General features: G+C 37.0%; 1 protein-coding gene and 1 long non-coding RNA gene across 3 annotated transcripts; one reads left to right on the top strand and one right to left on the bottom strand.

The window, feature by feature from the left end:
* The first annotated feature begins 596 nt into the window (after positions 1-596).
* Positions 597-3,030, top strand: LOC105420855 (uncharacterized). Its single transcript, XR_966754.3, has 2 exons — positions 597-875; positions 2,443-3,030. It is a non-coding gene; the product is annotated as an uncharacterized LOC105420855 (long non-coding RNA).
* Positions 3,031-3,983: 953 nt separating this feature from the next.
* Positions 3,984-11,213, bottom strand: LOC18436890 (amino-acid permease BAT1 homolog). Of its 2 annotated transcripts, XR_002281397.2 has the most exons (8): positions 9,949-11,206; positions 9,431-9,613; positions 8,312-8,431; positions 7,518-7,709; positions 6,191-6,496; positions 5,883-6,065; positions 4,838-5,392; positions 3,984-4,307 (listed from the first exon to the last, which is right to left on the bottom strand). XR_002281397.2 is itself a non-coding variant. In XM_020668938.2 (7 exons), exons 1-7 carry the CDS (start codon positions 10,027-10,029, stop codon positions 4,892-4,894), a joined length of 1,566 nt encoding a protein of 521 aa, XP_020524597.1. In that variant the 5' UTR covers positions 10,030-11,213; the 3' UTR covers positions 4,737-4,891. The 2 variants fall into 2 exon arrangements, 1 of the variants encoding a protein (XP_020524597.1); XM_020668938.2 differs by lacking the exon at positions 3,984-4,307 and having other exon boundaries at positions 4,737-5,392; positions 9,949-11,213.
* Positions 11,214-13,112: the final 1,899 nt, after the last annotated feature.

The following is a 13,112-nucleotide window of genomic DNA, read 5'->3' as shown; positions in this document are numbered from 1 at the left end:
TAAGGGAAAATATAGAATGTTATCATTTACCTTTAATACAATCGTGGTAACATTCATCATGATCATTGGATGTGAAATTGGATGATTATATTTATTCCATTGACCAAGCTCAATCTTCAAACGAATGTTTTTCACATACTAGCTACAATTTTACATCAATTCACATACTAGCTACAATTTTACGTCAAATAGTTGTAAAGAATTGTGAGCCACTTATATTAAAGGTAAATAGGCTTGATATATACGATCCCCAGATACGAATGGTTTCATTTCATAAAAAAAAAAAAAAAAAAAAAAAAAAAAAAAAAAAAAAAAAAAAAAAAAAAAAAAAAAAAAAAAAAAAAAAAAAAAAAGGATAAGGTAAGGTAAGACGGATTGTACTTGCCATGTGTTTTGGACCTCATAGGCCATCTCCATTGAAGCTCGAAAATTTGTACTGTGTGCTCAAGTCCGAAATAACAGAGAAAATGAACAAGCAACATCCACCTGGAAGTGGACGAAATAAAAGAGAAAATGAACAAAAAAATCCCAGGGTGAAGGCAGATAAATCAGAATTTGGTTGAATATAATGGCTTAGAGGTTACAGCAGGAGTCTCAGGTTTTTGGGGGTAAATCAACATTGATGATGTTAGATGCATGGAGAAGAGGCCAAGCTCTCTCTGTTTTTTCCTCTGCTCTTAATTTAGAGCCTAAGTTCTCTCTCTCCCACTACAAAATCCCTTTGGAGAAAAAAAAGAAAAAAGAAAAACTCCCAAAACAAAAAACCTCGGATTCTAATCCCTTGAAGGAACCTGTCTCTCAAAGTGCTAATATTGAAGAAATTTGAGTTTGATTAAACCAGAAAGTATCCAATCGACCAAATGCTCAAGCATCAGGTATACTTTTGATTTTATGTTTTCTGGTGTTTTTTGTAGGAATTTTCTAGTGATTTTTTTGTTATGTGGTATTTTTGTATAGATTCTTGAGCATATCAAGGAAATTTATTAATTCTCAGAAGAAGTGCTTCCGTCAAGAATTAGTGGCTTATATGTATGTAAATTTCTAAATCTCTATGCATCTCTGTATAATAAATCGAAGAAATTGTGAGAGGAATGCTCAATAAAAAAAAAATTTCTTTTTCTTTGGGTTAGAATAAGAAGCTGCCATTATCGCTACTTCTGTGGTCTTCGAGTACAAGGATGATGAATCTTTGCAAAAGTCGAAATGTAAAATGTGATTTTTTTGGTAGTTAAAAGTTCACTTCTGTTTGTTCTTTGAAATTGAGAGGAAGAATGAAAAGGATTGAAATGGAGCTGCTCTTTATCTTGGTGCAAAGAGTGTGTTTTTTTACTAGGTTGCTGAATTATAACTAGTGCCTCTGCGTTATATCACTTGCGGGACTATATTTCATGTGAAATCACCAAAGTTCACAAGCTTATGTGCTTATGAAATTCTCTGAATCTGTAGCATCCTTGCTAATGAAATTGTGAAACTCGTGACTAGTGATCCATTGCCAAGTTCTTCTATCTCTATTAATATTTTATAGAATGTGCAAATTGCTTGATTCAAAATAGAGGTTTCAAATGCAGTTAATTTGCCTAGTGTAGAAAGTGAATATCTTTCTGAGAATCAAATGGACTTCAGTGCATAACTTGTTTTAATTCGAAGTAGTTTATTAGTGCACATCACTTGTAACATCCTTGCTTATGAAATGTTCTGAATATGTAATTTTGTGTATGTGCTTACGAAATGCTTTGAATCTGTAACATCCTTGTTTATTAGTGCACATTACTTGTAACATCCTTGCTTATGAAATGCACTCAATTTGTAACATCCTTGCTTATGAAATGCTTCTACTTGGTCATAGATTGGCTTTAGAGAAAATGTCTCTTCAATAGGTGGAGAAATTCATTTTATATCTCTCTCTATATTTATGATCTCTTGTTATTCTTTCTCTCGGTGATCCTTTTTTAGATGCAGTTCTTATTCTCTATCTAAAAATCTGTGGATCTGTTTTTTTTTGGCTTTTGTTTTCGCCTACTTCTGAACTATACTTTCAAGTGTTCTTCAGTGAGTGCAAGTTATTTGTTTCTGGCTCTAATAGTATATCCCTCTAGTTCTGAACCATAGTTTCAAGTTCCCTTCAGTGGGTAAAATATTATCTTTGTTTTTGCGTTTGCTTATCTGTAAAACAATTTTTTTTGCATTTGCAGGTTGTGTATATGCTATATTTTCCATTTTTTTTGTTGGTTTTTTTTCTCTTGTTGACTATATGATACCTCTCACTTTTAGGTGAATTGTGCTAAGTTAGCTTGTTCTCCATATATGTTCATATACACACTGAGTTAGATTGTTCTCCATATATGTTCATATATGGTATTTTGTCTATATGGTATTTTGTCATGCTTTCTGGAAGCTAGGAAGTTAGGTGTCTTTTAGCTCATGAGTTTCATGGTTTTCTAGACCTTTTAGCGATTAAAATGTCATATGCTTCCACAAGAAGTGTTTGCACTTCTAAAAGGAAGAGGAATGAAGGTCAATCTTCAAGAGCAAGGGGGTCCGCTCAAAGGCAAGATGCCATTTCAGTTGGTCATCAATGGGTTGCTGCTGTTGGTTCACTATCGTCTTCAGTGGATCGGATGTTGGATCATTTATTCCTCTTCCAGACACGATGCATGGAAGCAGTTGCTGATGTTTATAAGGATGATGGCATGGATCACATCAAGGCTGTGGACTTGTTTGTAGATCCTATGAACGCTTGAATTTTTTTATCCATCGATCCGTAGTATTGTAAAATGTGGTTCCAAACGCATGTCCCCCATGATTAGTTTCATAGGTTGCTTGTTTTTTGAACTCTGGCTCTTGAATCCCTGTTATATTAGGGAGGGAACTTTAAATGTCTTTCATAACTTGTATGTAGAAGATGGTTGGTTTGCAAGTCTTATGTAGTTGGTTTATAGTTTCCTCTTGACTTTGTGGTTGATTGTATGGATGACTGTATTTTTTCCTTCTATTTGTGAAATTGTTGATATTTATGTGGATGGTGGTTAATGTAGGTGTTTATGTGATTGATTTTTAATTTCCTTCTATTTGTGAATTTTTATGTGGATGATGGTTGATTGGATATTATGTGCTCGATTTATAATTCCCTATTGTCGTTTTGGAGTATTTGTTGAATGGTTCCGTTAAGGATTTGACCGTCAATATGGATCCATCTGATCTATATGACATCTATATCAGATATTATGTTGCATATGTAGCCACCTTGTGTTGTGTATGATATTATTACCAATTCTTGATACCAAGGAATCTAGTTCACACTTGTTATTTCACTGATGCTGTATTTATTTTATATTTACTTGAGTCCCATCAGAACAATTGTTTCAATTTGTTGCGGATGGATATGAATGCCTTTCTAGGCTTGTGTAGAATTTCAAAATAAGGCAATCCACTTCATAATTCACAGTACATGATGGTAGAGGAACAAGTTGCCATATTCCTGTACACAGTTGCACATAATGAGTGTACTAGGGTGATGCAAATTCAATTTCAACAGACTATTAGTTATTACGTCAACAAAGTCCTAAATACAATATTGGGACTGGCCCCATAGTTTATCATCCTTGCCCCAAGTGAAACACATGACGCAATCAGAAAGAAGAAGAAATTCTTCCCAATTTTCAAGGTGAACATTGTGTAGATCATCTTATATTTAAAAAATGATGATGGTATTCTTTATCATTGCTTACAAGGGCATGTCTTCTTAGGATTATGTTGGAGAGCTGGATGGGACCCACATTCCTGCTTGGGTTCCCACTTCCCAGCAAAAATGATATCGTAATCGGAAGAGGGAGCTATCTCATAATATTTTGGCTACAGTTAACTTGACATGTATTTCACATATGTGCTAGTGGGTTAGAAAGGTTTTGCGGCGGACTCTAGAATTCTATGTTATGCAATTGAGAGGGATATGCATCTATTACCAGTGCCTCAAGGTAATACTGTTTGAGTTATTCTTCATTACAAGTTGCGAATGATAGATACTGATATGTTGTCCATATTTGGTGTAAGAAAGTATTACATTGTGGATGCAAGTTACCCCACTACATGTGGATTCATTTCCCCAGATCGGTAGCCAAAGTATCACCTTAGTGAGACCTAGAGAAGGAGAAATCCAAGGACGCCACAAGAGCTATATAATCATCGGCATTCATCATTTAAAAATGTCCTGGAGCGCACCTTCGGAATTTGGAAAGCGAGGTCTCCCATCTTAAAGTCCCAAGTTCAATACCCAATTGCAATACAGGTCAAGATATTGTAAATGCCACCTGTATTTTGCACAACTATATTAGATTGAGGAGAGCACAGAGCTCTGTCGATGAAATATGTTTTCAACGTAGAGTTCTTAGGCAAGTGAGAATAGATATCGAGATAAAACCAAGAGAGGAAGAAGAAGACATTGAAGAGGATGAAGAAAGGAAGGAACTTGAGTAGCTGAATTCCCAAAGTAGAGCTGACTATAATTTTTGGGTACAATTAAGGGACGAAATTGCAACGCAAATATGGGCTGCATAGACGTCGCAATTATTAGTGAATTTATAAATGTTGGTGTGCTATAAGTTTGTCTTCACTCTCTCCCACTCTCTCTTCGTTCATCTGTCTTTTATAAGATCTTCATGATGAATTTTTGATATCGTTATGTATTTATCTTTTCTGGCATACTTGTGTGGTTGAAAATTGATTTTTTCTTGAGGCTATTTCTTAAGTTATATAGATTGGAGCTGAAATTTTAATCTTAACCATACATTGTAAGAAATGCATTAGATACATAAGAAATGCATTAGATCCCCACACTTACCCAGCTAGAAAGGGAATAGTCCTTTCTCAATCAGTAGAAGCAGCTTTGTGTCAATTACAAATCCAGAACTTTTCCGTTCTGGATTTCAACATTCCTGACGGGTCCCTTGAACCATTTTCTTGCATCCAACAACCACCAAAGCAGTACGATCCCCAAAACCACACCCAAAGCAATTGGTGCATAGTTGAAATTGTCCCACTTGAGAGGATACAAAGTCGGTAACAAGAAAATTGAGCATGTGTAGCAGATCCAAAGGAATGCTATCAAGCAAACGGGCCTCCTTGCACGGCCCAAATAAAAGGGACCAGCTTTGAAATTTTTTTCTTCCATGACCATCCTGGCAAAGATGGGAATAGCATAACCCCCAACCCAACCAATTGTACAAATAGAAGTTATGGCAGTGAAGACCACATTAACTTTCAATATTGGAAGTCCAAGCAATATGCAGAAGGCCGCACATAACCAAACTGCGTTAGTCGGGACCTTGTATTTTGGGTGTAACCTGCGCCACACAGAAGATAATGGAATTCCACCATCCCTAGAGAGAGCGTAGACCTGTGGCACATAAGAGTTTTATGATGATAAAAGCAGGAGAATGGAAGCCTATGAAGACAAAAATAGAGGCATCTCAATTGGGAAGGATTGCCATAGGCCAGTGGAGTGTGATGGTAGTCTAAAGCGCAAACACCATCCATTTCTGCTGACATACAGTGCAGAATGACAGTGCAGATGGATGCCTATGAAGACAAAAATAAAGGCAATCTTAATTGGGAAGGATTGCCATAGACCAGTGGAGTATGACGGTAGTCTAAAGGGCAAACACCGTCCATTTCTGCTGACATACAGTGCAGAAAGACAGTAGTTGGTCCTATCAAGGTATTCTCCAGGTAGAGTCAATCTCTACCAAGCTCAGCCAGGAACACGGTGCATTTTATACATTTTTGGAGTTTTATTAATACCTTGGTGATTTTATACAGGCACTGGTTTCTAAGCTATTTACTCATGGGGTCAAGCCAGACTTAAGGAGGTGGTTTTTTCTGCTTACCACTCGGGCTGCACTGGTCGTGATTGAAAGGCCGCCAAAGAAAAACGAACCCCAGATCACGAACAATAACACTATGGCCCCACTTGAATTATGAAATCTCCCATAAAATGCATCATATAATATTTGTGCTGGTACAAATGCACCAGCTGTTTCATTGGCTGTATCATACAAGTAGCTGGGGTCCTGTTTGAAACGGGAAAACCAAGGCAATATTAATTAGTAAATTCCTGCAACAGTTTACATAAAGAATACCGTTAATCGAAATCTGAATGTAGGGGAAAAATATCCAATTATTATTAAAAGAATACCTGAATACTAAAGGTAAGAGCTAAAATATATGCCCACCCAAACACTGAGATCATCGCAATACTGGAAAGAATTGCTATTGGACCATTTCTGTCTGCACCTATTGTTTCCTCAGTGAGATGTGCAGCTGCATCATAGCCATAAAGGGAGTATTGACTGACAAGAAAAGATAGAATGACAGCATATGGTTTGCTTCTTATTCCAGTTGACTCTGGTGATGTCTTAAAATATGTGAATACATAGGAAGCAGTCTGAGTAGTATTTGCTACTAGAGGAAGCATTATGACAATAACCGAGCCTCCAATAACCTGAACACCATATGAAACCACAACAAAACTTCAATAATTCAACCCACATGCGAAAAACAGCGGAAGATGAAGAAGGCAAGATTAAAGAATAGCAGAATGCAATAAAGCACGCAGGAATATGCTAAATAACTATTTTGTTCTATAAATTGTAGCTGTTTTTTCCTAAAAAAGATGTAACTGAAAAAAAAAACAACATATAAATCAAAACAGTTCAAATTTACATCAAATGCAAACTAGTACAAAGAGGAAATTAAAGGATGAGAGCTTTTTGGCTGTCCAAGAACTCAAACGAGTTGATGCATAAAAGACAATTGATAAAAGGTCATGTGGTTTGTCAGTAGCAATTAAAATCAGGAGACCCAAGAAATGGCCAATGGTGCTGGCCTGGGTTTTTGGTAAGAAATATTTATTGAACGAGGAAAGAAATGACATGGAAATGATTAATCGCAAACTTACAAGCTTCAAGGATGTGCTCAAGGTTGACAAAAGGCCTTAAAACTTGCAAATAGCAAAAGAATGTATGCTACACTGCTTACTTCTTAGCTTCCTAGCAGTATGTCACAAGGAACCTAGAATATCTTTGCCCGATCTCCATATCTCTCTTCTAGAGTATATCGGTGCTATGGAAAGGGAGAAAACCCTCAAGCCTAATGCATATAATTCAGGAAACTCGCTTCCATGATCATGGCCCAAAAGCATTGTTTAGTAATTTAGGAATAAGACTTGAGAATTGAGACTCACTTGAGTGAACCTAGCTAGTGCACAAGCTGAGTTTTCAAGACTTGAACGAGTCTTACTAATTCTTAATATTCTTTGTCATTCTTTCAAAAACTCTGCTGTTAGTTATGAGCATTTACAGAGTCCTACTGAAACAACTTGGCTGGAGATCGGGCAGAGACCCAAGCCAAATGCAAGGTGTTAAACTTGTGCAAGTTATGAGCATTTACTGGAGCCTTCTCTTATAAATGCAAGAAAAGATCATGTGAAGCACATCATGTCCTAGATAAAATTGGAGTTGTACCTGCCACCACATGGAAATAATGTCGAGGAAGGCAATGACATCCAAAGCAAAGGTATTAAGTATTGCCCATATAATAGTAAGCCCCATATACATACATAAGAATACCCCACGAGGAGCAAAATAACCTCCATTTTTGTTTGTGCCACTGCATATTAAGATAATACTCTGCAATGTTTGAGAGCCTGCATAAGCCTGTCAAATAGGAAAAGAAATTATAGAGTTAGTTAGAAGAGATTTTCTCAGTGTGAAGTAAATGAAGAGAAACAGAGTACATGCTTTCGCCACTAGCACATTCAGAAAAGCAAAGCCACAAAGACTTTGTTCGGTCAGGAGATCTAAGTCAAACATAGTGAAACATAATCACTTGAATCCTTTATACAATCACAGCCACATGTAAGCATGAATATCATCCAATTAAGTGCTTTACATGGTCACACCATTCTCTGACTGGAATACTGAATTATAAAAATAAAAGGGTCCATTGAATTTTAGCCATGGCTCGACTAGAAAGATGATTAACATTCAAGGACTTGCAACGGAACTCAACATTAGCCATTTTCACTACACATAAATGATATCAAAACCATGGTTGGTGATATGAAAAAGATAACCCAGTAGAACAAATTTTGGATTCGTTATCAGAGAACTTCAATGATCGCATTAGAAAGGGGAAATATCTAGATCGTAAAGGAATACCATTTTTCTGGTGTAAAAGATTACCTTGTTAAGAATAAATGTCATCCCTTAACAAGCATGCCAATAGTATCCGTGCCAAAAGGAAAAGAGCAACATACCTGTGTCCCTATTCCAGCAATCAGGCCAATGGTCTCCAACCAAGCACAACACCAAGATGCAAATGGACCCCATTTCGGTCCAGCTAAATGAGCAGCCCAAAAGTACAAAGAACCAGTAGTCTGTTCAAGACATCCAATTCAGACCAACATGAATAAATGTCAATACAAAACCATATCTAGGAAATCCAAACATTGTACATACAAAAATAAGATAGTATTAACATGTCCTATTTATTTTTTCTATCAATCTGTACTTTATAGATACATAATCTACATGTGCATATGTGTGTAACTTTGTGTGTGTGCATGTAATTATGTATGTGACTGTGTCTATATCATATAGATGAATAGAAGTAACACTTGATAGCATTTCGGAGTTGAATTCTGTAGCAGTATCATGACCAAATGCTGAATTTGTTTCATATAAATGGAAAGCTAAAATGATAGAGATATAAATTCCCTTGAAAAAATGAATAGTAAAGTCAAAAATTGCAAGACGGCATAAAATAAATGCCACCATTACATGTAGTTTCAGTTTCAGTCCATTGTCCACTCCAAATAACTTGGGAAAATAACTAAAGCACTCCGAAGGACATTGAGAAATAGTTTGTATGACACTGTGAAAAGAGCTTAGGAGATCCTCATTCTTGAAGGTGAGAAGATGGCACCGAGAAGAAACCCTTTGCATAGCTATATAAATCATATTTCCAAAGAGAAAAATCTTCTTCAAAGTTTTCTCCCAATTGGGCACGTCAAGCACATGCTTTTTAACATCTGCAGCTACTCAAGGGCACAGAATGACCAACATCGAATGAATTGAGAGCACTCAATATATAAGAGATTTACATGTTATCTACAATTGAGAAATTGGTCTATGCACTCTTTATATCAATTACTAGTTGATTTGGCTGAGCTTAACAAGATAAATAACAAGAACCAAACGCCATTATTCAATTAAAGAAACTGAAATAGATGGGGACGATTGAAGCTTCATTAAAGCTTCCTACAAAAACCTTATAAATTGAAGAAATGCAAGTTCCATGGATGTAGGATCCAGGGAATACTAAAGAAAATTAGAGCAAAGGAACATAATATCAGTCGAAATGTACTGAAACTCACAGGAAAGGAGGAGCAGATCTCAGCCATGGCGACCCCAACAAAAAAGGTGAAGAAAGAGACCACGACCCAACCCCATACAAGGCTGGCGGGTCCAGCGTAGAGGAGACTGGAACCATAGAGGGGTGTAATCCCTGTGAAAAGTGTCATCGTTGAGAATGAAATGGCAAGCGTTTTGAAGAGAGTCTGCAAGCCAAAGTTAACCAAAATTTAGTTGTTTCCCAGAAAAATATGAGAGAGAGAGAGAGGGCCTGCAATGAAAGTTAATCAAAATTTAGTTGTTTCCCAGAAAAATATGAGAGAGAGAGAGAGAGGGCCTGCCATGAAAGTTAATCAAAATTTGCTTCTTTTCAGTACAGACCCATTATGAAAATAATGGCAAAAGATTGTTTCGAAGATTGTCCGCAAGCCCATGTTAACCAAATTCATTTCTTTTCTATAAAGACCCATCTTCAAAACAGATAGATAGGAGATATAGATAGAGAGAAAGACAGAGGGAGAGAGAGAAACTATTAGTTCACCATTCTTCTTCTGAGCTCTTGTTTGTAGCCGAGCTCATAGAGACGCTTCTCCCCTGAATCCATTTCGACAGTGGTGGCCATGACTTCTGCTGCTGCTCCTCCAGAGAGAGACTAAAGGGTGTGAGAGAAGAGAAAGAGGATCAGGAAGATTGGTTCATTAAAAATGGTCAATGGTTGAACATGGACTGAGCGATCTTTCTCTATTTTCAATTCTCTATATTCTTTTATTTTTTTGACAAATTTCAAATCTCAATATTCTTCTTCTTCCTTCATGTTGTTTAAGTGGTTGACGTCTTCAATGAACGAATACGCCACCTCCCTCGCTTTGACGTCTCTGTTTACCACTACACAACATAACAATGTAGGACCAGTGCTGCAATACTGCATCTCCCCACAACATTCAAAAATAAATAAATAAATACTGCATCACTCCACGCTCTCTCTCTCTAAAAAAGTTTACACAAAGCCGAGGCTCTAAACAATCAAATTAGAGCCCATCTCAAAAATTTCTTTTTTTAAGAAGTTGTTTTGATACCCAAATATCCTTAAATGGATCATCTACACTATTTTTTAAGCTTTAAATTTTATAATTAAAAATAAAAATATATTTTAAAGGTATCACAAAGATTTTTAGGATTGAAATCATATTTATCGATACTATTTGAAAGTGCGTTTTACTCTGATTCTTTAGAGCCTCGGGCTCTATACAAACTGCAGTTGCATTCCTGCCACTCTTTTTCCAGACTTTGTTTAGGCCGGACCCAGCCCTACCCTACCTCAGGCCATGGTTGGCCAGCCCTAGGCCACATTTCTTAACCCAAGCCCTAGTTTTTTTGAGCCCGGCTGTACTATTCAGCTTATTGCCATCCTTAATCTTGGTTTGTCTTGCTAAAAGGTTTTGTACTATACCTGAATATGTGTCAATTTCGCCATGGGAGAATGCTCATGCTGTGAATATTTCTAGATCCCAAGTGTTAGGAACCTAGGAGATGACCGTATGTGTACAAGGACTCAAAAAATTTTCTTTAAAAAATAATGACCCTAGTGATATCATATGTAGATGAATCAAGAAATTTGGAAGAAAAGTTATCCTCCAAAGTAGCTATTTTGCCTAAAACGATAAGAAAATAGTTATTTTACTCAAGAGATTCGTTGTACAGAATCCACCTGCAGGAACATCCCGTATCTATGTTGAATCTCTTTTATACCTTTATTAGTTTGAAGGCAAACCACAACTTGATGCTTACTCTTCGTCTGTACGCAACGCCCTTTCCTCAAATAGTAAAAACAAATTATAAAAAATTACATATACAACCCTTGACTCAACTTTCTAGTCATGCACACCGCAATAATTTCTCATACCACGCCTCAACTTCTTTTTTTCCATCCACACCTAATTAAAACAATATTTCATCCACACCCAAGTAAAAAATTAACGGAGAACTTCTTCGTACCCGCCCTATTTCTCTAGAGATCGATAGATTTAAATTATTTTTTGTCTTATGAGGTCTCTGTATTTTCTATCCTCTAACCTCCGTGTACGATCTATCTGAACAATTTAATTTGTAAAATGACTCCCACTTACCAATTAACCTCTAAGAGTTCTCTCTCTCTCTCTCAAATACCCAAGCATCTTCATCTATCTCTCTAAACTCTCTCTCTCTAATAACCAAAGTAAGTTGCAGAAACCCTTCTCCCTTTCAAAAGATTTGAGAGCCAAATTCTGCATTCCAATCGGATATGAGAAACCTAGATTCACATAAGACAAGACATGCCTTTCCCTTTTCTTCTCCTCCAATTTCTTCTACAAATCCTGCTTCATTAGAGCCTCCGCTCAATCGAGCTCCTCCTCCTCCAAGCTTTAATGGCATCCCTCTGCAAAACCCACAATTTATTTGTCCAAATTCAGTGCTCAGTCGACCTCCAATCATGGCTCTATATCAAATTCACACTTCCTTTGCAACTGTTTCGGAGCCTTCTTTTCATGGAAATCATGAACTTGAGGTCTTTGGACAAGACCCACAATTCGTTTCTTTAGTTTCAGGCTTTAATCGACCTCTTCCTGTTGCCCCCTTCCGGTTATTACACCATCTTCTACAGGTTTAGAACCTTTTTTCCATGGAAAAGCTCCACCACCGAGCTTTAATAAGCCTTGTCAACAAAACCCACCATTTGTTTCTCCATATTCAGTGCTCAATCGATCTCCTTTCTTGGGTCGACCAGCCATGGCCCAAGCTTTTGACCCACCCTCCTGGCCTGCCCACCATGACTGATCCCTGATTTCAACCTTCAATTCTCCTTCTCCCTCAATCTCAGATGCCTTTTGATCCTTTGGGCCCTCCACCTCAAGGTCTATCAAGCTTCATGGCTCAAAGACTAGTGAACCCACCACCTCCATCGTTTCAAAACCCTACTCTTCAATCTAATGCACCAGTTTTTCAGCCACCTCAAGGTCTATCAAGCTTCATGGCTCAAAGACTAGTGAACCCACCACCTCCATCGTTTCAAAACCCTACTCTTCAATCTAATGCACCAGTTTTTCAGCCATCGATGCAAGCTTTCTCTGGTCTACAAGCTAGTGCACCAATTTTAGCGCCCCCAACATTTCAATTTAGAAGCTGGTGTTTGAGAGAGAGAGGTGACGTAGAGATGGAGTTTCGAGAGAAAGAGATGGAGAGGTTTAGTAAGTAGGAGTCATTTCACAAATTATTTACGTCAATAGTACGCGGTCAAAGGAATTAAGGAGGTTGGAAGATAGAAAAATTAAAGACCTTATTCTGTAAAAATTATTCAAAATCTTTGGGTTTTTTGAAAAATGGGTGTAAAATATGGAGGTACAGATAAATTTTTCCAAAAATTAGTTTTTTTGAAAAAAATAGCTTTTATTAAGCATGTATTTTTTCTTTTTGTCTTTATTGAAATTAGCCTAGTTCAATATTTGGGAGACTAGCTTGTCCATATTAAAGTCAGTTCGACACCACCTTATTCCTATTGAAGGCAGTATAACACACATTATGACTGACCTACATCATTATAAACAATGTAACCAATTCGATATAATATGTGCTGGACTGACTTTAAATATGATTGGGAGCTTGTTCGACACAACCAATCCAACACACAGTTCATTAATGTGTGCCTATCCATCACAATGTATGTCGATA

The sequence above is a fragment of the Amborella trichopoda genome, chromosome 11 (assembly GCF_054954075.1).
Source record: "Amborella trichopoda isolate Santa Cruz 75 chromosome 11, AtrichopodaSantaCruz75HAP2 v2.0, whole genome shotgun sequence".
In the NCBI taxonomy this organism is placed as follows: domain Eukaryota; kingdom Viridiplantae; phylum Streptophyta; class Magnoliopsida; order Amborellales; family Amborellaceae; genus Amborella; species Amborella trichopoda.
This window is presented reverse-complemented; position numbering and strand designations above follow the sequence as displayed.

Excerpts from the sequence above, each read along its gene's own strand:
- LOC18436890 (XM_020668938.2), bottom strand. The coding sequence starts at position 10,029 with ATGGCCACCACTGTCGAAATGGATTCAGGGGAGAAGCGTCTCTATGAG. Across the intron at positions 9,614-9,948 it reads AAGAGCTCAGAAGAAGAATG|ACTCTCTTCAAAACGCTTGC; the intron begins GTGAACTAATAG and ends TTTGGCTTGCAG. Across the intron at positions 5,393-5,882 it reads CGACCAGTGCAGCCCGAGTG|GTCTACGCTCTCTCTAGGGA; the intron begins GTAAGCAGAAAA and ends TATGTGCCACAG.